Here is a 24,239-nt window from a genome sequence, read left to right as displayed (position 1 = left end):
ATGCTATTATAGAACAGTATAGGGTTAATATGCTATTATAGAACAGTACAGGGTTAATATACAATTATAGAACAGTACAGGGTTAATATACAATTATAGAACAGTACAGGGTTAATATGCTATTATAGAACAGTATAGGGTTAATATACAATTATAGAACAGTACAGGGTTAATATGCTATTATAGAACAGTACAGGGTTAATATACAATTATAGAACAGTACAGGGTTAATATACAATTATAGAACAGTACAGGGTTAATATACAATTATAGAACAGTACAGGGTTAATATGCTATTATAGAACAGTATAGGGTTAATATACAATTATAGAACAGTACAGGGTTAATATACAATTATAGAACAGTACAGGGTTAATATGCTATTATAGAACAGTATAGGGTTAATATGCTATTATAGAACAGTACAGGGTTAATATACAATTATAGAACAGTACAGGGTTAATATGCTATTATAGAACAGTATAGGGTTAATATACAATTATAGAACAGTACAGGGTTAATATGCTATTATAGAACAGTATAGGGTTAATATACAATTATAGAACAGTACAGGGTTAATATACAATTATAGAACAGTACAGGGTTAATATGCTATTATAGAACAGTACAGGGTTAATATACAATTATAGAACAGTACAGGGTTAATATGCTATTATAGAACAGTATAGGGTTAATATACAATTATAGAACAGTACAGGGTTAATATACAATTATAGAACAGTACAGGGTTAATATGCTATTATAGAACAGTACAGGGTTAATATACAATTATAGAACAGTACAGGGTTAATATGCTATTATAGAACAGTACAGGGTTAATATACAATTATAGAACAGTACAGGGTTAATATGCTATTATAGAACAGTACAGGGTGAGAACTCACAATAGGGGGTGGGTGTAGTGAGGACTGGCAGGGGTCAGGGCACAGTACTTATAGTGTTACCTGTAATCTGCCTGTCATGCCATAACCATCTGTTCTGTTGCACTCTGGTCCTTGCTCTGACCCCAGCAGGCCTCCGTATGAGTTTTTCATCACATGACCAGCAGGGGGAGGAGCTGAGCTGGAGGCCGAGATCGTTGTGTGTATGGCAGTGTTTCCCAAGCAGGTGCATAGAGATATAGCACAACTGCAAATCCCAGCATGTCCAGATAGCTTTTGGCTGTCTAGGCATGCTGGGAGCTGTACTTTTCAACAGCTGGATGCACACTGCTTGGGGAACACTGCTGTACGAAGGCAGTGAAGGGGTCCATGTACACACAGGACAAGCTTTGTATGTCACAACAGAGCAGGTATATATATCCTCCCCTGGCTCCACTCATGCAGGAGCGGCTCGCAGTCCGGCTGTATGAGTCATCTGTGACTGTGGGGACTCCTAATGATGCGCACAGTCCTGAAGCCGCCGCGGTGCCAGTCACAGCCCCCACACACTGCTGTGCTGTACCTGCGTGCTGTGCCTCAGAAGTGATCGCACGGCTTGCACACAGCACACACTTGTCAGAGCGCCCAAGCCTGGCGTGGCTGCAAAATGATTATTAAAAAAAAAAAAGTTTAATTTTAACGCCCCCCTCCCCCGGCTCTGCAGTGTCAGCGCCGCAAGGCAGCCGCTTGGGCCGCCTTAGGCCTGTTCCTAAATATTTAAAACTAGTAACAATTTGTTTCCAGGACACTGCAATCTGAAGAATAGGAGAGAGTGGGTCCAGGGCCATCAGGACTTACTTATACCAATTAATTAACAGGCCAGAAAAGGAGCCAAAATCAGAGATTAAAGGGGCATTCCAGGCAATTCTATTAAAAAATCTTAATCTATTAGCTTCTGAAGTTTTCTGTCTAACTGCTCAATGATGATGTCACGTCCCGGAACCTGTGCATGATGGGAAAATATCCCCATAGGACCTGCACAGCTCCTGGGACGTGAGTCATCAGAAAGCAGTTAGACAGAAAACAGCAACTCAACTTCAGAAGCTAATAACTATTGGAAGGATTAAGGTTTTTTTAATAGAAGTAATTCACAAATCTGTTTAACTTTCCGGAGCCAGTTGATATATAAAAAAAAAAAGTTTTGGCCTAGAATACCCCTTTAAGTGCATGACGGAAGCTAATGATTGTGCAGTATCCTAAAAAAAACAATAACATATCATCTACATATAAGGCTATGTTTGCCTTAATACTGCTATACCTAAACCTATTGGCCAACATTTATCATTGTAGTGTAAATGAAGCATTTATCATTGTAGTGTAAGTAAAGCATTTATCATTGTAGGTGTAAGTAAAGCATTTATCATTGTAGTGTAAGTGAAGCATTTATCATTGTAGTGTAAGTAAAGCATTTATCATTGTAGGTGTAAGTGAAGCATTTATCATTGTAGGTGTAAGTGAAGCATTTATCATTGTAGGTGTAAGTGAAGCATTTATCATTGTAGGTGTAAGTGAAGCATTTATCATTGTAGGTGTAAGTGAAGCATTTTTCTACACCTTTTTTTGTGTGCTGATAATGTGTAGGAGCATCAAATTTATTAAATAGTCGCAGAGCATTTGATACATTTTGTGCAGGTCACATTTATGAAATTTCTCTCTTCCCATACACCAAAAAGCTAAGTCTGGGCTGGTGTCGTTTTAGAGACTTTTCAGTGGCTTTGCGCCTTTTCATAAAAAGGCGCAGTTCATAAATGACTTCCATATCATGTGTATTGCCAAAATCAGTGAATATCAACTCAAAATCAGCAGAAATGTGTAAAGCAAAAGGCACAAAAAACCCTGCTTGCACCTTTTTTGCGCATTTTGTAGACACAAAAATCAGTCTAAAGACATTGATAAATGTAGGCCCTAATCCGTAGATGATCTTACAAGACAGGCCAGAGGCTTAAAGGGGTAGTCCAGTGGTGAAAAACTTATCCCCTAGCCTAAGGATAGGGGATAAGTTTGAGATCACGGGGGGGGTCCGACCGCTGGGGCCCCCTGCGATCTCTCTGTACGGGGGCCAGGCTCTCCGGCCAGATAGCGGGTGTCGACCTCCGCACGAAGCGGCGGCTAACACGCCCCCTCAATACATCTCTATGGCAGAGCCGGAGATTGCCGAAGGCAGCGCTTCGGCTCTTCCATAGAGTTGTATTGAGGGGGCGTGTCGGCCGCCGCTTCGTGCGGATGTCGACACGCCCCCTTCCCGCGGGCTGTCGGGGCTCCGTACAGGAGATCGCAGGGGGCCCCAGCGGTCGGACCCCTCGCGATCTCAAACTTATCCCCTATCCTTAGGATAGGGGATAAGTTGTTCACCACTGGGTTCACCACTGGACTACTCCTTTAAAGGGGTACTCCGGCCCTGAGACATCTTATCCCCTATCCAAAGGATAGGGGATAAGATGTCTCACCGCAGGGATCCCTCAGCTAAGGACCCCCGCAATCTTGTATTCGCCACCCACCTGTTTGAGCTTCACACCGCGGTGCCACCTCACAAACAGCCGGGTGGCAACTACGGGGCCGGAGTATCGTGATGTCACGACTCCGCCCCCGTATGACGTCACCCCCCCCCGCTCCCGCTATGCAAGTCTATGAGAGGGGGGAATGACGGCCGTACAATAATATGGAAAAGCCCTTACCCCCTTGCAGGGGTTAAAAAAAGTCCCTTGGATCCTGCTCTTTCATTTAGCCCTTGGTATTAGTGACCCAGTGGATAAAGTAATTATGACATTTATATACCATAAAACAATAAATATAACTTTTTAATTACCATTATATGTATTTGGTTTATTAGGATTCTTCCATTTGTCGAGCTGCAATCCATTCAGGAAAGCTGAAAAAGGAAGGAGAAAAATTATATGTAAAAAAGATGCCTGGACAGGATGAATATGAAGGATCTACCAGGAATGGCGTAACGTCATATGAATATGATGAGTGGCCAGAATCATTTACATTCATCAGCTCAGAAGAAGCCACAATATATACTATGGTAACTCCGCGCCCTCCAAAGCCTAAGCCAGCACCTAAATTACCAGTTGGTAAGATTTATTCTACACATCCCTTTATATTGCAGGTGACAACTTCTTGGCCATATTCAGTATTTCTAATTGCAAGTTATTGTTATTCTGATAGCAGGATAACAAAGTGTCCCTCTGTGAAAGATGGTAACTTATAGGTAAACCTGTCAATAAGTGTTTTATGCAGCACTATCACAGGGGAAAATAGGCATTACACCAGTGGTCTTCAAACTGTGGCCCTCCAGATGTTGCAAAACTACAATTCCCAGCATGCCCGGACAGCCAACGGCTGTCCGGGCATGCTGGGAGTTGTAGTTTTGAAACAGCTGGAGGGCCACAGTTTGAAGACCGCTGCATTACACCATGTAAATGTAAGGCTGGGTTCACACTACGTTTTTGCCATACTGTTTTCAATCCGTTTTTCTAAAGAAAACCGTATGGCAAAAAAACGGATGGAACAGTATGGAAAAAAGTAAACCGTATGCGTTTTTAAACAGTATACTGTTTTTAAAAGTGCATACAGTTCCGTCAGTTTTTATAGAAAAAAAAAACCATACGTTTTTGAAAATTTTGTCCATTTTTAATGGGAGGGGTCTTGGGTGGGGACTTTAGGATTCAAATGCGCATGTGCAAAGTAAAAACGTATACGTTTTTCCCGTATGGAACCGTATACATGTGCGTTTCCCATTGATGTCCATGTTAAAAAAAAACGTGTGCGGTTGCTGTACGGTTTTTAAACCGGAGTCAAAACCGTGGTTGACCACAATTTTGTCTCCGGTTTAAAAACCGTACTGCAACCGCATACGTTTTTTTTTTTTTAACATGGACGTCAATGGGAAACGCACATGTATACGGTTCCATACGGGAAAAACGTAGACGTTTTTACTTTGCACATGCGCATTTGAATCCTAAAGTCCCCACCCAAGACCCCTCCCATTAAAAATGGACAAAATTTTCAAAAACGTATGGTTTTTTTTTCTATAAAAACTGACGGAACTGTATGCACTTTTAAAAACAGTATACTGTTTAAAAACGCATACGGTTTACTTTTTCCATACTGTTCCATCCGTTTTTTTGCCATACGGTTTTCTTTAGAAAAACGGATTGAAAATAGTATGGCAAAAACGTAGTGTGAACCCAGCCTAAGTCAAAAGGTTTTCGGTGAAATACAAGACAGCACAAGTCCTCCAGAGGGAAAGATTCTACTTGTAGCCTCTACACTTTGGCAAAGAGATCACGATCAGTCAGGATTCTCTTCCCTCTATCATTTAAAGATTCCCTAATAAGGTTTCGAAAAATGGATTTCCTCTACTGAACAACTCTATTAAATATTCCATGGTCTTACTTAATGTTTGTGTCATTAGAGCTAGAGATGAGCGAACTTACAGTAAATTCGATTCGTCACAAACTTCTCGGCTCGGCAGTTGATGACTTTTCCTGCATAAATGAGTTCAGCTTTCAGATGCTCCCGTGGGCTGGAAAAGGTGGATACAGTCCTAGGAGACTCTTTCCACCGGAGCACCGGAAAGCTGAACTAATTTATGCAGGAAAAGTCAGCAACCGCCGAGCCGAGAAGTTCGCGACGAATCGAATTTACTGTAAGTTCGCTCATCTCTAATTAGAGCCATAGATTAGCACTATTATTTTGTTATTCCCCCAGCTGCCATACCCATTTCAGTGCTACCTCTCTTTGCACTTCTCTGTTTCCAGTAGGTATAAATATGTCTTAAAGGGGTACTCCCCTGGCCAGTGTTTGGAAGTTAATGTTCCGAACGCTGTTTTCGCACTGTGGGGGTCGCCCACGCACCTCGCGACATCATGGTCATGCCCCCACAATGCACGTCAATGGGAGGGGGGGGGGTGACGGCTCTCACGCCCCCCCCCCCATTGACCTGCACTGAGGGGGCATGACCATGACATCACGAGGGACGTAGCCGACCCCGCAGCACAAAAACAGCATTCAAAACATTTTCTTCCGAACGCTAGCCAGTGGAGTACCCCTTTGAAAGCCTGCCAACACTGCTCTGTATTGGATGTCCCTGCTCTCACTTCCCATACTGTTTAGTGCTTTTGTTTGCTGCCGGCCGAAGAAGGGGATTAGGTAAGAGAAGCTCCTCGCCCAGGGGACTATTTACGGGCGCGGCGGTGACAAGTTTATAAGTTCGTATCCGCACCATGCCTGGGGGCAGGAGCGTCCCCTGGGGATGGTGCAAATAAAGATTTTACCCTATATAACGCTTTGCCAAGCGTTATATAGGGTAAAATCTGATGACTGGTTCCCTTTAACTTGTCAACACAGAAGCCAGTGACTGACCAGAGCTGGGCCGAAGCCCATTCAGAATAGACTGGGAGGGGACCAGAAGCGTGTCAACACAGAAGTGGCAAGGGCACTGAGAGTGAATGCTTTTATTTTAGAGCAATGTAAGCCAATTATAAAAAATACATAAATATATCAATAATGGGGTTGGAGACCCCTATTAATGTCTAATACAGAATCAGTGTTTATTTAAGATTAATTTATTTTGTTATTTAGTCATTGCAAAGTTGTCTGTATGAATTCTGATGTCCTTTTACATGTTGATTCATGAGTTCATGAAGTACATGTCATAATGACAAATCTGTCTCAAGTGATTTCATTTATGTTTTGAAGCTATTCATTTATTTCTTTTTTTCAGCTGAAGCTGTATGTTCCTCCTCGGCTGTCCATCTACCTGCACAACTTACAGAGTGAGAATTGTATACATTGATTACATATTAGTCACATAGCATCTGTTGCAGAAATTTACAACAGTGGCCCTCATTTACTGTTGCAAACCCGACATGTTTTGTCGGGTTGTGCGCCAGATTCTGTCATCTTGCGCCAGAAATTCTGTCTGCGCCAGAATCTGCGCCACAAATTCTTTCTGCGACAGAATTTGCGCCAGAATTTAAAAAAACCCCGACTAACTCTCCATTTTGCTAAGAAAACCTGAAAAGGGGGCGTGGCCGCCGTGAAAGGGGGCGTGGTCTCCGAAAAGGGGCATGTTCTCGATATTTTCACAAAAAAACAACATATTTACTTAGGTTCACACATAAAATGTGTTGGATTTCAGCTGAGGAAAACCCTACAGGTCCAGAACATGTGTAAAAAAAGGAAAATGTAGGGAAACCTTAGTAAATACTGTGGAAAATAAATTGCAGGGAATTAAAACCCACAAAGAAACCTACACAACACTCTTAGTAAATAAGGGCCAATGTCCTCACATTAGCCCCAGTTTTCTCACAAGCTGTCACAATTTATATTCCCTGTCATACATGCTCCAAAAAAATACTGCCATTTCCGAGAAATCTACTTACTCAAACATGTTTTGAAGTATAAAGTATTGAATGTAGATCATGGAACTTGCAACTTGAACAGGAAAGTGACTTTTTTTGTTGCAGGTTTTAACTTGAACGAAATACAGGACAGTTTTGTCCTGAAATTAACTAAACAAAGGAGTGAGGCTATGTTCACAAGATGGACTTTCAGTGCAGAATTCCATGCATTCTGCATGGATATTCCGCTGCAGCAGAGTCCCATTTCAATGGGATTCTGCTGCACTGTGCACACAGCGAAATTACCGTGGCAGATATTTCTGCTTCGGAAATCCCGATTCCGGACTCCACAAAGAAATGCATTGACATCTATGAGATGGCACATTTTCTAGCGGTCATAGAACTGGCATATTCTGCTGGCACTCCACTGTCGGAGGAATGTCCACACAGAAATTTTCTGTGAGGACATTCGCCCGTGTGAACATAGCCTAACGCTTTGACCTAGCAGGAGCAGAGCTGAAAGAGGTGTTCACATTTTACTGTCAAAACCAAGACTGCAAGTAACTGGAGAGGGGGTTAGACTAGGGACTCTTCCCATAGCTGTTCTAAAAATTTCTGTTTAGAGTCTAGCTGGGAAGCATCATGTGACCAAAGCATCACTCATCTGATACAACTCATATGCTTTTAACCCTTACACTCTTATAATACTGTATCATACGCTGTTAAATCAATGCAATGTACAAAGACAGTTTTGCAAGTTAACTCACAGTACTCCATACACAGATTTATTCAGGTAGAAAAGGGATTCTCTCAGCCACACAAAAGATAAAACAAATTGCAGATAGAACACAGTTACCAGAGCCCTACAAATTCCCCCTCTTTAGATAAACCAACCTTAGTGACGCTGCAGGAGGGCACCTAAACTCAAAGACAATCTAAAAGCAGGCATAAATATTATGTTTTTTTTTTTGTTTTTTGTTTTTTTCAAGGCATTTTTCTTTCACAAACAGGATGTAATTACATTTTTAAATTATTTTAAAATCATTGATAAATTATAAGAATTGCTTTTTTTTTGGACGTATGAAGTGTCTATAGTCATTGGAAAAACATCTATAAAGGGTAAATATATATGCCATAGAGCCCAAATGATATCAGAAACAAAGACTTTGGTGCAATATTGAGTAATAAATAAAGTACAAGGCAGTGGTAGCCAGGTACAGATGCTTGAACTGAGATTATTTAGAAGTTACCAATTTATATACGTATGGACCTATGTACACATACTGCTTTAGGAAAAGGATATGGGTATTTAGTTCTAATAGCAAGCAGGGGGGACACCTTTGGTGCTTGGCTTAGACTTGTTAAAGGGGTACTCTGGAGAGAAAAATGTTTTCTTATAATCAACTAGTGCAAGAAAGTTATACAGATTTGTAAGTTACTTCTATTTAAAAATCATAATCCTTCCAGTACTTATCAGCTGCTGTATGCTCCAGAGGAAGTTCTTTTCTTTTTGAATTTCTTTTCTGTCTGACCGCAGGGCTCTCTGCTGACACCTCTGTCCATGTCAGGAACTGTCCAGAGCAGAATAGGTTTGCTATGGGGACTTGCTTCTGCTCTGGACAGTTCCTGATATGGACAGAGCTGTCAGCAGAGAGAAGAGAGTGGTCAGGCATAAAATAAATTCAAAAAGAAAAGAACTTCCTCTGGAGCATACAGCAGCTGATAGGTACTGGAAGGATTCATATTTTTAAATAGAAGTAAATTACAAATCTGTTTAACTTTCTTGCACCAGCTGATTTAAAAAAATAGTTTTTCACCAGAGTACCCCTTTAGGCACAATTTCTTCTGCAGTAGCAGGAATCACGCAGTCTCTGATTTCTGTGATGCTGAGTTTGTGTCTGTAGTGATAGCTGGAGTCATTGCTGATGGTCCTTAAATAATAACTAGATTGCAGCTAGAAAAAGGGTACCAGGACACTACAAGAGCAAACTACCATAAACATGACAAAAAAAAAAAAAAAAAACCTCCACCCTGATCTGACCCATAGTGGCACTGCGGCAGGGATCAGATCAGCCAAGATGCCAGATGGAGGTCCCCTTTCCTGCCTCCACTTCTCTCCAGGGGTCTTCTTCTCTGGTCTGACATCAAGCTGACCGGAGAAGAAGATTGCCAATAACACTGATCAGTGCTATGCATATGCATAGCACTGAACAGTAATAGCCATCTGATGATTGCTATAGATAGCCCCCTATGTGGACTTAAAAAGTGTAAAATAAATGTAAATTTCAAAATTGCTGCGTCGTTTTGGTCACATCACATTTAAAAAAATGCAATCAAATTGTCACATTGATGCAAAAGTGGTACAAAAAAAAAAATACTGATCACAGTGCAATATAAGCCCTCATACAGCCCCGTATATGGAAAAATGAGAATGTTATAGGTGGTCAAAATAAGACAATTTTATGCATACTTATTTTGTCAAAAAAGTTAGTTTTTTTTTTTAACCCCTTAACGACAATGGATGTAAATGTACGTCATGGTGCCGTGGTACTTAATGTACCATTGCGTACATTTACACTCCGTCATGACCGTGAGCACTGGAGCAGTGCTGTCGTCATGCAAGGCAGGTCCCGGCTGCTATCAGGGACCCGCCGGTAATGGCGGACATCCGCAATCGCGCGGATGTCTGCTATTAACCCCTCAGATGCCGTGATCAATACAGATTACGGCATCTGCGGCAGTGCGGTACTTTGAATGGATGACCGGATCGCCCGCAGCGCTGCAGCAGCGATCCGATTATCAAGCATGGCGGCCGGATGTCCCCTCATCTGGCCGTCTCCCGGGGTCTGCTGCTCTGGTCTGAGATCGAGCAATCAACGACTATTAAAGTGTAAAAATGAAAGTAAAAAATGTAAAAAAAAAAAGTTTTTAAAAAAAGTGAAAAATCGCCTCCCCCAATAAAAATGAAAAATGGCCTTTTTTCCCTTTTGTCCCATTTTACCCCAATAAAGTGTCAAAAAATGTATAATTAATACACATATTGGGTATCGCCGCGTGCATAAATGTCCGAACTATTAAAATATAATGTTACTGATCCCGTATGGTGAACGACGTGAACGTAAAAAAAAAAAAGCACATTTCTGCTTTTTTGTCACATTTTATTAAAAAAAAATTATAAAAAAATTAATTAAAGTTTTATATACACAAACGTGGTATCAATAAAAAGTACAGATCATGGCGCAAAAAATTTGCCCTCATACCGCTGCTTATACGGAAAAATGAAAAATGTATAGGTCATCAAAATAGAAGGATTTTAAACATACCAATTTGGTTAAAAAGTTAGCGTGCAGCACCCCACTATCATTACTACGCAGAACGAGATCACTCTGCACGTAATGACGGGCGATACAGGGGCCGGAGCATTGTTACGTCACAGCTCCGCCCCTCGTGATGTCACGGCCCACCCCTGTCAATACAAGTCTATGGGAGGGGGCGTGGCGGTCGTCATGCCCCCTGCCATAGACTTGCATTAAGGGGATGGACCGTGATGTCATGAGGGGCGTAGCCATGACGTCACGCTGCTCCGGCCCCTGTATCGCCCGTCATTACGCACAGAGCGAACTCGCTCTGTGCTGTAATGATGGCGGGGTGCCGCAGCGGCGATCCCCGGGGTCCCCTGCAGTGGGACCGCGGTGATCTAACATCTTATCCCCTATCCTTTGGATAGGGGATAAGATGCCAGGGGCGGAGTACCCCTTTAAGTGGGCTGTGTCCTTAAGGGGTTAACTGGTTGATCTTCAACTCAGGACCCCTCTGCTGTTGGAAAACACATAGCCATTTACTCACCTAAATGAATATGAGCAACATGTAAAAAAAAAAAACAATAAAGTCTAATATACAATAAAGTCTAAAAACATATTCATTTTATTTCTAGAGTTGTATGCCCTAGTGGATGCATGGATGAGCATGGAGGTGTATGGGGAACCGGAACCTTCACTGATGTAAGTAACAGTTGTAGTGTAACAGATGAACAGTATAATAGTAATAATAACAATAATTTATTAGGAGTAGCTATTTACTTGTGATTTATGCTTGGTGTTTCAGCCTTTATAGGTCATCTAAAAAGTTTCACTCTGCAAACTGTTTTGGATTAAATCATCCACATTCATCTAATGACATCTGTGTATTGGGACCTTTAGGCTATGTTCACTCGCCAGAATTTCCATGCGGAATTCCAATGCGAGAATTCACAGCAGCAAAGACCCATTTGATTTCAATGGGATTCTGCTGTGCTGTGCACATAGCAGAATTGTGGCATCCGCAGAAAGAATTAACATTTTTTCTGTAAACTCTGCACAGAATGCATTCCAGCAGTCTGCAGAATGTCCACACAGAGATTTTCTGTGCAGACATTCTGGCATGTAAGCATAGCCCTATAGGGTCTATTCACACAGCAAGATTTCCGCACATCCGCACCTATCCCGCTTCCGCATTCATTTGGGTGGTTTCTGGCTTGTGTGGATTTTGTGCAGAATTGGTGCAGAATCGGTGCAGAATGTGCAAGCGGAAATTCGGAAGTGTGAATGGGAGTGTGTAATCCCATAGAAGTCTATTGGGCTTTAATTTGAGGAGGAATCCACATGTGGAAATTCTATTGTGTGAATAGACCTTTAGGGTACATTCACCTGTGCATATTTTGCTGCAGATTTTTATGTTGCAGATTTTGCTACCCATTGAAGTCAATGGGTAGCATAATCAGTTGCAAAAAATCTACAGTAAAATAATCAGCAAACAACACACATGTGAACGTATGCTTAAAATTCTAACATTTATTGTATTTTACCAACAGAATTATTAATTATGGGAATGTTTGTTGTTTCTTAGTACATAGTATGTAAAGATGTATCCTTGCTAAAGGATGGTACTTCTTTTCTAAGCTTTGTCTAAAATGCCAACTCAAATTTGAGTGTTATATAGGAGTCAATGATCTGCTTAGACTTATAGTGGTACAAGGGGTAAAAAGGATGAAAAAATATTTTTTTAAATCAGCTGGTACCAGAAAGTTAAACTGATTTGTAAATAACTTCTATTAAATCATCTTAATAGATAGAAAAAACAGGTTGGTTACAGCTCACCGCTTGTAGTCTAAGCTTGCTTGAGAGTCTTATCTGAGGTGCGCGGGACTGGAAACACACAGCCGCTCTAAGGTAGTCATCAAGAGAAGGAAACTCCAACCTGAAGAGAGTCCAGCACTCAAGGATAATATTAAAACATATCCAGTTTTATTGAAGACATCTTAAAATGTCCATAGGACTGGCATACAATATATATAAAACCAACAGCGTTTCGCTGTAGTCCTGGAAAAGACTGGGGGACAACTGGTTGCCGAGGGTACAATTCTGTTTTGCTATGAATGTACACCCCTGTTCCAGGATTCGTTCAAGGCCTGTGTCTCATTTCAGAATGGGTAAATATTTTTTAATTATATTTTTAATCACTGGATATTCCTTGCTATGAGTGGTGGAGAACACAATATTCGGGCTGTCATCAAAAGTGTCAGACTTGCTAGACAATTGTTTACTTGTTATTTTTCTACCCTTGTACAGGTAGGCAGATCTAGGTTCAGATATAACCACCTGCCTGGCACTGTCCATGAGCCCCTTTTTAGTAGATGTTTTTCTACTCTTTCACATTATTCCCGAATAGATTTCTCTTCAGAGCAATTGCATCTAGCCTGTATGAATTCTCCCTTGGGGAGGTTTCTGATAACATGCCTCTCATGGGCACTTTTAGCATGTAAAAGGGTGTTTCCTGATATCGACTTTTTGTACAAGTTGGATGTTATTTTACCTGACTGGGAATCTCCTAAGATCTCGTAAGATAATAATCTTAAATTATCCTCATTATAATTCAGAAAACTTCAAAAATGAATTGCCACACGGAGGTCCAGTCCCCACACCATCAGCACGTCATCTATATAACGAGCGTACCAGATGATGTGACGTAGGAAGGGATTCTCCGCAGGGGGAAGATGCGTCCCTCCTCCCACCAGGCCATATAGAGGTTGGCCAATGAGGTCGAGACTTTGGCCCCCATAAGACTACTCCTAACCTGAAGGAAGAAGGGCACATCAAAATAAAAATAATTGTAAGTGAGCAAAAAAAATAAACGGTTACATCCAATATACAGTATATTCTTTGAGTTCCGGAGAATAATTACTGTACCTGTCTAAATGATGTCTACTGAAAGGGGCTATATCTGGGGACTCATCGACAGTGCCAGGCAGGCAGCTATATCTAAACCTAGATCATCCTACCTGTACAAGTGTAGAAAAATAACAACTAAACAATTGTCTAGCAAGTCTGACACTCTTTATGACAGCCGAATATTGTGTCCTCCACCACTCATAACAAGGAATATCCAGTGATTAAAAATATAATTAACAAATAGTTGGAACAAGACATCCACATTTAAATCAGAAGTCACTGAACAAGTTTTTACAATTGATACCTATGTGTCGTGCAAATCGTCACACGCAGTATACTGTTTCACCTGCGAGGCATGTAGACTGCAGTATGTGGGGTACACTTCCAGAAAAGTAAAAAATGAGTAGCGAAACACATAGCAGGGGCAAAGCCCTCAAGCGGTGTTCACACCAAAGCGATGTCAGGAGCATTGCAGCATTTTAAGGAATGTCATGATGGTTCCGTCTCAACAATGAAGGTAACTGTGTTGGAGCAAGTTAAAAAAAAACTTGAGAGGAGGGGATTGATTAAAAAAACTGCACAACAGAGAAGCCTTTTGGATTCTTAAAGGGTACCTTTCATCGCTTCTCACTAAGATCAAGTGTAGGATCTGTTCTTATCAGTTTCATGCCGGTGGCAGGCAATGCTGGTGTGGAGCTGGTAGGGATGGGTACTGCATGGTAGGGGGCAGGTGTACCGGTGCGTTCTGGGGCTGGTTCTGAGGAATCATCTCGAAGGCTGCCCTGATGTGACCTGTTTCCTCCGGGACTTTTGTGCCTCGGGGAATGGTGACCCTAAGGTGCTGAAACTCACTAGGTGTTATAGCTCACTGAGTGAACGCACTGCACCATATACTCTTCACCTTTGGCACTCACCCTTGGTATCCCGGCCTTCTGGCTAGGATCAGGGAAATTTTTATAGATCCAGCTGCACTCATTCACTTATTTATTATTTTTGTATGTCACTATGCCACTTTGCATGTTTTGTTTGTACACAGGATTTGTCAGGATGCGGTTGCCCTTCTGGGTATCCCTCCTGGCGGTCTAGGTGAGGTGTGTGTGGCCATTCAGTTCCTCACCTCCCTGCAACCCCTCAAGATGCCATCAGTATACAGCTCCTCGGCTGATACTTTGGTTAACGCCTAGGTTAAAGCCAGGTGCATTTGTGGCCCCTTAGTAGCTTCAGCGAAAAGGGGCATCGAACCTGGATCCTTGCAGGTGCCTTTTGGCCCAGAGGTGAAGGGTAGGTTTGTTGGGGGTTTGTTGGAGAAGGGCTTTGCGATAGACCGCATCCTTTGTGCACGTTTTTTTAGTGTGACCCATTTGCACTTTTACTTGCACTTTTGATATATTATAGATTGATGTATGCAGAATAACTTTCCAATTGCAAGTTATTAAAAAATATGCTTCTTTCTATTTAATTTTTCACTTTGAAAACATGAGCACCTTTTTATAGATTTCAGACTCATGCTGGAGTCCAAAATCTCAGACTGCAACCGGGACACGGACATTTTTTTGAGGATGCATTCTTTTATGTTTATACAAATAAGTTTTCATGCATTTATAGAGGATGCATTCCCCGAATAATACTACGCTGACGTATTTATACCAGTATAATTTAGAAATAGAGTAATTATGTCATAAACCTGGATTTTCTCTGTGTGGATTAGGGGTTAATATGAAGACAAGGCTTAGGATCTGTGGATTACACAGCTGCGTTAACGAGAGTGAGGGGCGGATCATACAGACCCAGTAATTCTTATATATATCTTGTCTTAGGTGAAATTCACAAGCCTTGATAAAGACTACAGCGAAACGCATTGGTTTTATATATTGTATGCCAGTCCTATGGACATTTTAAGAAGTCTTCAATAAAACTGGATATGTTTTAATATTATCCTCGAGTGCTGAACTCTCTCCAGGTTGGAGTACCCTTCTCAAAATGTTTTACTCCTTCCAGTACTTATCAGATGCTGTATACTACAGAGGAAGTTCTTGGACAGTTCCTGACATGGACGGAGGTGTCAGCAGAGAGCACTGTGGTCAGACAGAAAAGACATTCAAAAAGAAACAAACTTCCTCTGGAGCATACAGCAGCTGATAAGTACTGGAAGGAGTAAGATTTTTAAATAGAAGTCATTTACAAATCTGTTTAACTTTCTGGCACCAGTTGATTTTTCCCCCCCCCCCACCGGAGTAACCCTTTAAAGGAAATGTGTTGCTTAGATTTTCTTTTCACTGATTAGAGCTAGATAGTGAAACATGTTTTTTACTAATCTGTTTCTATACTCAGATTGTAATTTTTACTGAATGTAATTTTTTGTACATTATTAGAGATGAGCGAATTTACAGTAAATTCCATCCGTCACGAACTTCTCGGCTCGGCAGTTGCTGACTTATCCTGCATAAATTAGTTCAGCTTTCAGGTGCTCCGGTGGTCAAGAAAAGGTGCATACAGTCCTAGGAAAGAGTCTCCTAGGATTGTATCCACATTTTCCAGCCCACCGGAGCACCTGAAAGCTGAACTAATTTATGCAGGATAAGTCATCAACTGCCGAGCCGAGAAGTTCACGACAAATCAAATTTACTGTAAGTTCGCTCATCTCTATACATTATTATGGAGGCATCTTGCTTAAACTTTTAGAGGTATGCTTTACAGCAAGCCCCTTGGACAAAGGCAACAATAGACAGGCTGCTCTATTGGCATCAATGGGAAAGGTGTCTAAGATCCACTGGTGTCAGCTTTCACTATACTTCTGTCTTTGATGATAAGGAGGACAATGCTTTAAAGGGGTACTCCACCCCTAGACATCCTATGCCCTATCCAAAGGATAGGGGATAAGATGTCTGATCGTGGGGGTTCCCTCAATACAAGTCTATGGGAGGGGGCCTGACGGCCTTCACGCCCCCTCCCATAGACTTGCATTGAGTGGACGGGGCGTGACATCACACGGGGCGAAGTCGTGACGTCACGATCTTCCATTCCCGTGGACTGGACCCAGACCCTCCAACGCTTCCGGACAAGAAACAGGTGGGTGCCGCATGCTATATTGAGGGGGTCCCCAGCGGTGGGACCCCTGCGATCAGAAATCACATCTTAGTTTTAAGTGAAGTGCAAGGTTTCAGAATTTTTATTATACAGATGGTAAAGTGAAATCCTATGGTTAACACAATAACTTGATGACTAAAATTGACCATCCATTCAGTTCTTTAGTATTCTTTACAGTATGACTGGCTGGACTCTCTAGATGCCTAGATACAGTATTGTCATATTTATTTTTAAAGTAATTTCTTATCCTCATTGTATTAGTCATATTCATTGATATCTCCATTCTATGTGAATGTACAGTATTTCATTAGCTGTAAGTTAAAAATTAATGTAAATTCTAACTCAAAACTAGTCATAAGCTATTTTCTTGCTAAGTGTAGCTCAAACTCCATTTCACTTTGCTCATGTCAAGTCACAGTAGGAAAAACTCTGTCAAACATAATATACTGTACAAAGACACTATATATATATATATATATATATATATATATATATATATATATATATATATATATCTTCATGGCTGGGCTTTGCTGTCTTACAGGATTCTTCCATTTGTCAGGCTGCAATTCATGATGGAAAGCTTCCTCCAGAAGGAGGCCGTGTGATTGTGCAGAAAAGGCCTGGTGAAAAGCGATATTTAGCATCTGCACAGAATGGAATAGAGTCACATGAGTATGAGGAATGGTCAGGTTCTTTTGTATTAATAGCCCATTCTCCTACACCACCTGTTATAAATCAACCTTCTTCAGGGAACCCATCAGAAACAAGCCTACCTCCTGAAGCAAGCCCATCTTATGCAACAAACTCACCATTTGCAGAAAACCAACCCTCTGGTGTAAATCCACCTTCAGCAGTAAACCCACCATCTGCATTAAACCCACCAACAGCATCAAATCCACCATCTTCAGTAAACCCACCACCTGCAGTAAATCCATCAACACCATCAAACCCGCCATCTGCAGTAAACCCACCAACAGCATCAAACCCGCAGTCCACAGCAAATGCTCAGAATGGTGCAAATCCACTGCCTCCTTTTAGTCCACCAAATAGTAAGTTACACATTTATAGCATTATTTTTCTTTAGTTTTCTTATGATTCTCTAAATTTGTTTACATATATAAATGTAGTAAATGACAGAAAATAACTACAATAAATCAAACAATATAGATTTCATACAGGGTGTTCAAATAAATATGGTTGCCATGTTAAAAAGATTGTATAATTATGTTGTTGAATCAATACCAATTATTATTATTTGTTTTGTTTATTAATAACATGAATATGTTTTCTATATTATCTCTGTAAAGCAAATGTTTCTTTATTTCTTAGCTGGCATTGTGTATGAACCTCCAGCAGGTAAGTCATGATTTACCCTTCATACAAACCATTATTTGTAACATAACTCTATGCAATCCTATGCAAAATATATAGAAAGAAAAAGTATCAGGTACACTGGCATATATTTATTAATACTGGTGTATGGTACCAAATGGTTTACATTGCATAGCTTACTGCAACTTTTCTGCTTAGAAAAGAGGTTCAAACTAGTGTATATACATCACTTCTTGTGTACAAATTGAAAACCATGCCTCCTGTTTTCTGACTTTTACAAGAATCTTATAAGGGTCAGAAACATGGCTGGAGAGCTGCGGAGAAGTGTCATATAATACAAGAAAACCAGCTTAATTGCACTGAATAATACCCCCAACTGTATGATTTTAATCTCTACTGCATTGTCAAACATTTTTTGTTGCCTATGTACTATGTATTTCTCCTGCGCATCGTTCCAGATCTCCCTACACACAGAGGGTTGGCACATGCCCTCCATTCAAATCTTTGGGCAATCCAGAGGTACATGAGTATAGTGCTCGGGTATCTCCAGCTCTCCCATAGAGATGGAGGGCGCGTGCCAACCCCCGCTCCATGCGCGAGGATAGCCAGAGCATCATTTAGAAGATCACCGGGGTTCCCAGCAGTCAGAACTCCTGCGATCAGACTCTAATCCACTTTTAGATAGGGGTTAGATTGCCCTTCACTGTAGTACTCCTTTAAAGGAGTACTCCGGAGGAAAAATATGTTCTTAAATCAACTGGTGCCAGAACGTTATACAGATTTGTAAATTACTTCTTTTTAAAACTCTTAAGGCTTCTCTGTATGCTCCAGAGGAAGTTGTGTAGTTCTTTACAGTCTGACCCCAGTATTCTCTGCTACCAATTCTGTCCGTGTCTTGAACAGGAGAGGTTTGCTGTAAGGATTTGTTCCTGCTCTGGACAATTCCTATAAAGGACAGCAGAGAGCACTGTGTCTGATTGGAAAGAACTACACAACTAATATTAAGTAATTTACAAATCTGTATAACTTTCTGGCACCAATTGATTAGATTTTTTCCCTCCAGAGTGCCCCTTTAATCTTCTGGTCAATAGTGGTTAGTGCTACATTAGGTGTCTTTATGTCTGTGGTATAATAATGTCAATAGACACAGGCCATTTTGTCATTGAGGACACAGCCAATTTAATTTTTTTTCCTCTTTGCCTTTTAAGAGACATTACTCCTTTGTTTTTCCATACACAGACCCATATGCTTGTTTTTATTTTTTTTGCAAGATTAATTGTACTTTGTAATGACTATGTAATGTAATGACAAATATTATTTGTGGGGGGGAAATTGAAAAGAAACCTGCAATTTAGCAAATTGGGGGGTGGGGGGGGTATCTTTATCCTGTGGGTCACTTTTCTCTGTGGGTCAATACAATTAAAATGATACCCATGTTCGCATGCAATTTTATTATTGCACTGCTTTACAAAAACGTAATCGAATAAGTTTGTTTAAAATTGCCCTATTTTGACCCCTTTAACCCCTTAGCGCATATGGACGTTTATGAACGTCCATATGCGCGTTCCCATATATAATGCGCGCTCACGAGGTGACCGCGCATCATACCCGGTGGGTCCTGGTTGCTATAAGCAACCAGGACCCACGCTAATGCCAGACATCGCCGATCGGGCTGATGTCCGGCATTAACTCTTTAGATGCGGCGATCAAAGTTGATTGCCGCGTCTAAAAGTGAAAGTAAAAGCATCCCGGCTGCTCAGTCGGGCTGATCGGGACCATCTTGATAACATCTACAGTTTTTATCGGTAGCATTTTTGTACTGATCTTATTTTTTGATTACCTTTTTTGTGGGATTTGAGGTGACACAAGAAAAGAAATTCCATGGTTTTGATTTTTTTTTTTACACATTAAACACCATTTACCATTCTGGATAAATAATGTTATATTATAATATTTCGGACAATTGAGCACATCAGTGTGTATGTGACTTTTTGAGAAGAGATGAGATCAGAATTTCTAAACTGATTTTTTTTCTTTTATGTTTATATTGTTCACCATACGGTATCATTACCATTATATTTTAATAGTTTGGGCATTTCCTTTATTTATTTACATTTTTTTTTTTGTAAAAGGGGGGTGATTGAAATTTTATTGCGGTAGAACTCGCTTCCTCAGGGGGCGTGAGGAAGCGAGTTCTACCGCAAAACGGTCGTTGGGGTTTGGTATAGGTATGGTTTGGCACCCATAGGTCATTGCTATTTTCATGCTATGTACTTTATCATTTGGTCTATTGTTTGTACCACATTCTTGCACTTTACATGTGAATCTAGTTCTATTGCCATCTTATGTACTGTGTGCCTGCCCTACCTGTACCTTGTATCTGACTGGTGCTGTACTATTTTGCTCTATATGTGTGTTTTTTACTAGTCTTTTAACATTATTATTTACTTCAATAAAGATTGTTTATATTTTGTCTATACTTTAGTTTTTGGTGCATTTTTTGTAAGTGTAGTAATTATGCTGATAATGCGGAATGTCCCCCCCGAACTGATCCCGCATATGACCGCCTGTATAAAATCAGGCCGGTCATCAATCACTTCGGGGTCAAATTTTGGGAGGACTATGTCTCTGGGCGGAAGGTCGCTATTGATGAGTCTCTCATCAGCTTTTAGGGGAGACTCAGCTTCTGGCAATACATCCCAACCAAGCGGGCGCGGTAGGCGTGAAGATGTATAAACTTTGCTAGAGTACCTCAGGGTACACTTACAAGTTTATGGTGTATGAGGGACGAGATTCCCATATTGAATCCCCAGAATGTCCCCCCACTCTGGGTGTTAGCGGGAAAATCATTTGGGGCCTTTTGCACTCATTACTAGATAAAGGTTACCACCTTTACGTGGATTACTTTTACACTAGTATCCCTCTCTTTACATCAGTCGCCGCCAGATCCACGGTCGCTTGTGGGACAGTCTGGAAGAATCAAAGAGGCCTTCCACCCCATCCCCTACACGCTCCTATCCCCGGGGTGAGTCCCGTGCCTTTTCCCATGAAAACCTGTTGCTGGTCAGGTATAAGGACAAGAGGGATGTGCTTATGCTCACCACAATTCATGGGAACGGCAGCACCCCTGTCCCTGTGCGAGGTACCGTGGGACTGCTCCTCAAGCCCGATTGTATTCTGGACTACAATCAGTATATGGGGGGAGTTGATCTCTCTGACCAAGTCCTCAAGCCATATGATGCCATACGGAAAACACAGACATGGTACAAAAAAGTAACGGTCTACTTGGTACAGGTTGCCATGTATAACTCTTTTGTACTGTCCCAGTACACTGGCTGCACAGGAACATTCCTGCAGTTTCAAGAGAAAGTTCTAAATGCCCTAATCTTTGGTGACCACCAAAGAGCGGGTCAGAGCACCTCTGGAACTGTGGTTCCCTGATCATCCCCGGCCATCACTTTCCAGCTGAGGTCTCCCACACTGGAGAGAAGGGACGATCCCAGAAAAAATGCAGAGTGTGTCACAGGAGGGGGATTCGGAAGGACACTACCACTCAGTGTGACACTTGCCCCGATCATCCGGGCCTCTGCATTAGAGATTGCTTCAGGGAATATCACACTTCCATGTAGTGCTAAATTTTTAATCCTTTTCCATAATTTTAATTCCCCAGAATTCTACTCCAATGTACCAGTCCAGAGTACATTGTTTTCCAAATTTTAAAACCAAACACCCCCCCCCCAAACAATACAAAAACAAAACCTCTTTCCCAATACCCCTGATAATATTTTTCCCCCCCCCAAAAAATGGGTCATGGGACACAGAGTCAACAGCATTGGGGGTTTGCAAGTTGCCTGAAATGCGCAGCGCTCTCTACCCACCTGAGCGAGGTGCACATTTGAGGTAACAGAATAGGGACGGTCACACACATCACATTCCCAGAATGATAATTCAGAGCATAGGGTTAGGGGAGGGCATCATTTTTACTTTTGTCCATACTCTGGGTCATCATTCTGGGAAAATTATTGGCATATCAGTAGTAAAATTGCAATTTTCATTTTCCCCATATTAAACCTCATCCATTCCTGGAAAATAAATTTAGGGAGCACTAGTCTGTTCCCAATCTCCACATTACCCCTATACACCTTCCCTAGGGGGTGTACTGTTTGTAATAGGCTCACATGTGGGTGTTCCTTTCTTGTATTTTCCTCTGAATGTATGTAACTGTCAGTTAGGTCCGTAAGAAACATTGGCTTCAAATGCGAAGAGTTCTTGCTCATGAGCTCTGTCGTATTTCCAGGCGACAATTCGGAGTCACATGTTAGTTGTTCCCAGAAAGATGAAGCAGAGCATAGGTTGAAAATTGCAATTTTCAAAAGCTACCCTTCATCCATTACTGGAAAATAAATTTAGGAAACACCTGTGCGTTCAAAATTTCCTCTTTACCCCTATACCCATTCCTCAGGGTGGGTACTTTCTGTAATGGTGTCACATTTTTGTATTTTCCTCTGAATGTATGTAACTGTCAGCTACTGATATGCCATAGGCCTCAAATGCAAACAGACCTCTATGACTTCTGAGCCTTGTTGTGCGCCCGCCCAGCATGTTACCCCATATGTGGGTGTATTTCCATAGTCAGGAGAAAAAGACCTCCAAAATTCGTAACCGAATTTCTCCCATTACCCCTTGTGAAAATGTTAAAAATTGGGTAAACCCAGCATTTTAGTGTAAAAAGAAAAATCTAATTTTTTAATTTATGGCCTCACTGTACCCCTTGTTGCCTTCCTTGAGGGGTGTAGTTTCAAAATTGTGGTCCCCTTAGATTTTATGTCAGAACCTCAACCATTGCAGTGCAAATTACCACTTTAGGCCTCAAATCTAATCGGTGCTGTCTCACTCCTAAGCCCTGTTTTGCACCAGCACAGTGCTTTACCACCATAGCCATATATGGGGTATTTCCTTATTCTGGAGAAATCGGGCTACAAATTTTGTGGAACTTTTTTTTCTCTTACTACTTATGAAACTAAAAAAATTTTGGTTAATACCTGCAATTCAGTGTTAAAAATAAATTTTTTTACTTTTATGGCCCACTGTTCAAAAAACTAAAACACTTGTTACATTCCTTGAGGGGTGTAGTTTCTAAAATGGTGTCACATGTGTGGGGTTTCTGCTGTTCTTGCACAATGGGGGCTTTGTAAACGCACATGGCCCCCGACTTCAATTCCAACAAACTTTTCACTCCAAAAACCCAATGGCACTCCTTCTGTTCTGAGACCTGTAGTCTGAGCATTGTAGTGCGCCTGCAGAGCACTTTTTATCCACATATGGGGTATTTTTTATTTCTCAGGTGAAATTGCACTACAAATTTTGGGGGCCTTTTTCTCTATTACCCAATGTGAAGATGAAACATTTGGTATAACACTATCATTATAGTGTGAAAAATGGCTCCATGGGAGGTTTGTAAATGCACATGGCCCCGACTTCAATTCCAGCAAAATTCGCTCTCCAAAAGTCGAATGGCGCTCCTTCTGTTCTGAGAACTGTCCACATTTCTTAATCGGGAGAAATTGGGCTTCTAATTTTGGGGTCCATTTTCTCCAATTATACCATGTGAAAATGAAAAGTGTTGCGTAACACCATAATTTTAGTGTTAAAAATTTTTCATTTTCTTGTCCAAGTTCAACGCAAATCCGTCAAACACCTGTAAGTTGTTATGGATCACTGTACCCCTTGTTATGTTCCTTGAGGGGTGTAGTTTCCCAATTAGTGTGCCATGTGAAGTTTTTTTTGCTGTTCTGGCACCCCAGGGACTTGTAAATGCAACATGCGTCCCAAAAACCATTTCAGAAAAATTATCTTTCAAAAGATGTGTGGGCACTAGGACGTATATTTATGTACAATGTCATTAAAGGAGTACTCCGGTGGAAAACAATTTTTTTTTGTAAATTACTATGTAAAAATCATAATATTTCCTGTACATATCAGCTGCTGTATGCTCCACAGGAAGTTCTTTTATTGAATTTCATTTCTGTCTGACCACAGCGCTCTCTGCTGACACCTCTGTCCATGTCAGGAACTGTCCAGAGCAGGAGTAAATCCCCATAACAAACCTGGACAGTTCCTGACATGGACAGAGGTGTCAGCAGAGACCATTGTGGTCAGACAGAAAAGAACTTAAAAAAGAAAAGTACAAAAGAACTTCCTCTGTAGTATACAGCAGCTGAGAAGATCTGGAAGGATTAAGATATTTAAACAGAAATAATTTACAAATGTGTTTAACTTTCTGTCACCAGTTGATTTAAAAAGAATGTTTTCCCTTTAAGACA

At 41.1% G+C, this 24,239-nt stretch overlaps 1 protein-coding gene across 33 annotated transcripts in view; it reads left to right on the top strand.

The window, feature by feature from the left end:
- The first annotated feature begins 1,058 nt into the window (after positions 1–1,058).
- Positions 1,059–24,239, top strand: part of LOC130282928 (uncharacterized) — a 119,149-nt gene continuing 95,968 nt past the window's right edge. For all 33 annotated transcript variants that reach the window (XM_056531896.1, XM_056531920.1, XM_056531901.1 and 30 more), the window contains exons 1-6: positions 1,059–1,312; positions 3,772–4,015; positions 6,670–6,721; positions 11,223–11,289; positions 17,126–17,633; positions 17,914–17,940. In XM_056531896.1, coding sequence (XP_056387871.1) covers positions 1,193–1,312; positions 3,772–4,015; positions 6,670–6,721; positions 11,223–11,289; positions 17,126–17,633; positions 17,914–17,940 — 1,018 coding nt within the window. In that variant the 5' untranslated portion in view covers positions 1,059–1,192. The remainder of the gene's footprint in view (positions 1,313–3,771; positions 4,016–6,669; positions 6,722–11,222; positions 11,290–17,125; positions 17,634–17,913; positions 17,941–24,239) is intronic.

Source organism: Hyla sarda, chromosome 7, assembly GCF_029499605.1.
Source record: "Hyla sarda isolate aHylSar1 chromosome 7, aHylSar1.hap1, whole genome shotgun sequence".
Lineage (NCBI taxonomy): Eukaryota > Metazoa > Chordata > Amphibia > Anura > Hylidae > Hyla > Hyla sarda.
This window is presented reverse-complemented; position numbering and strand designations above follow the sequence as displayed.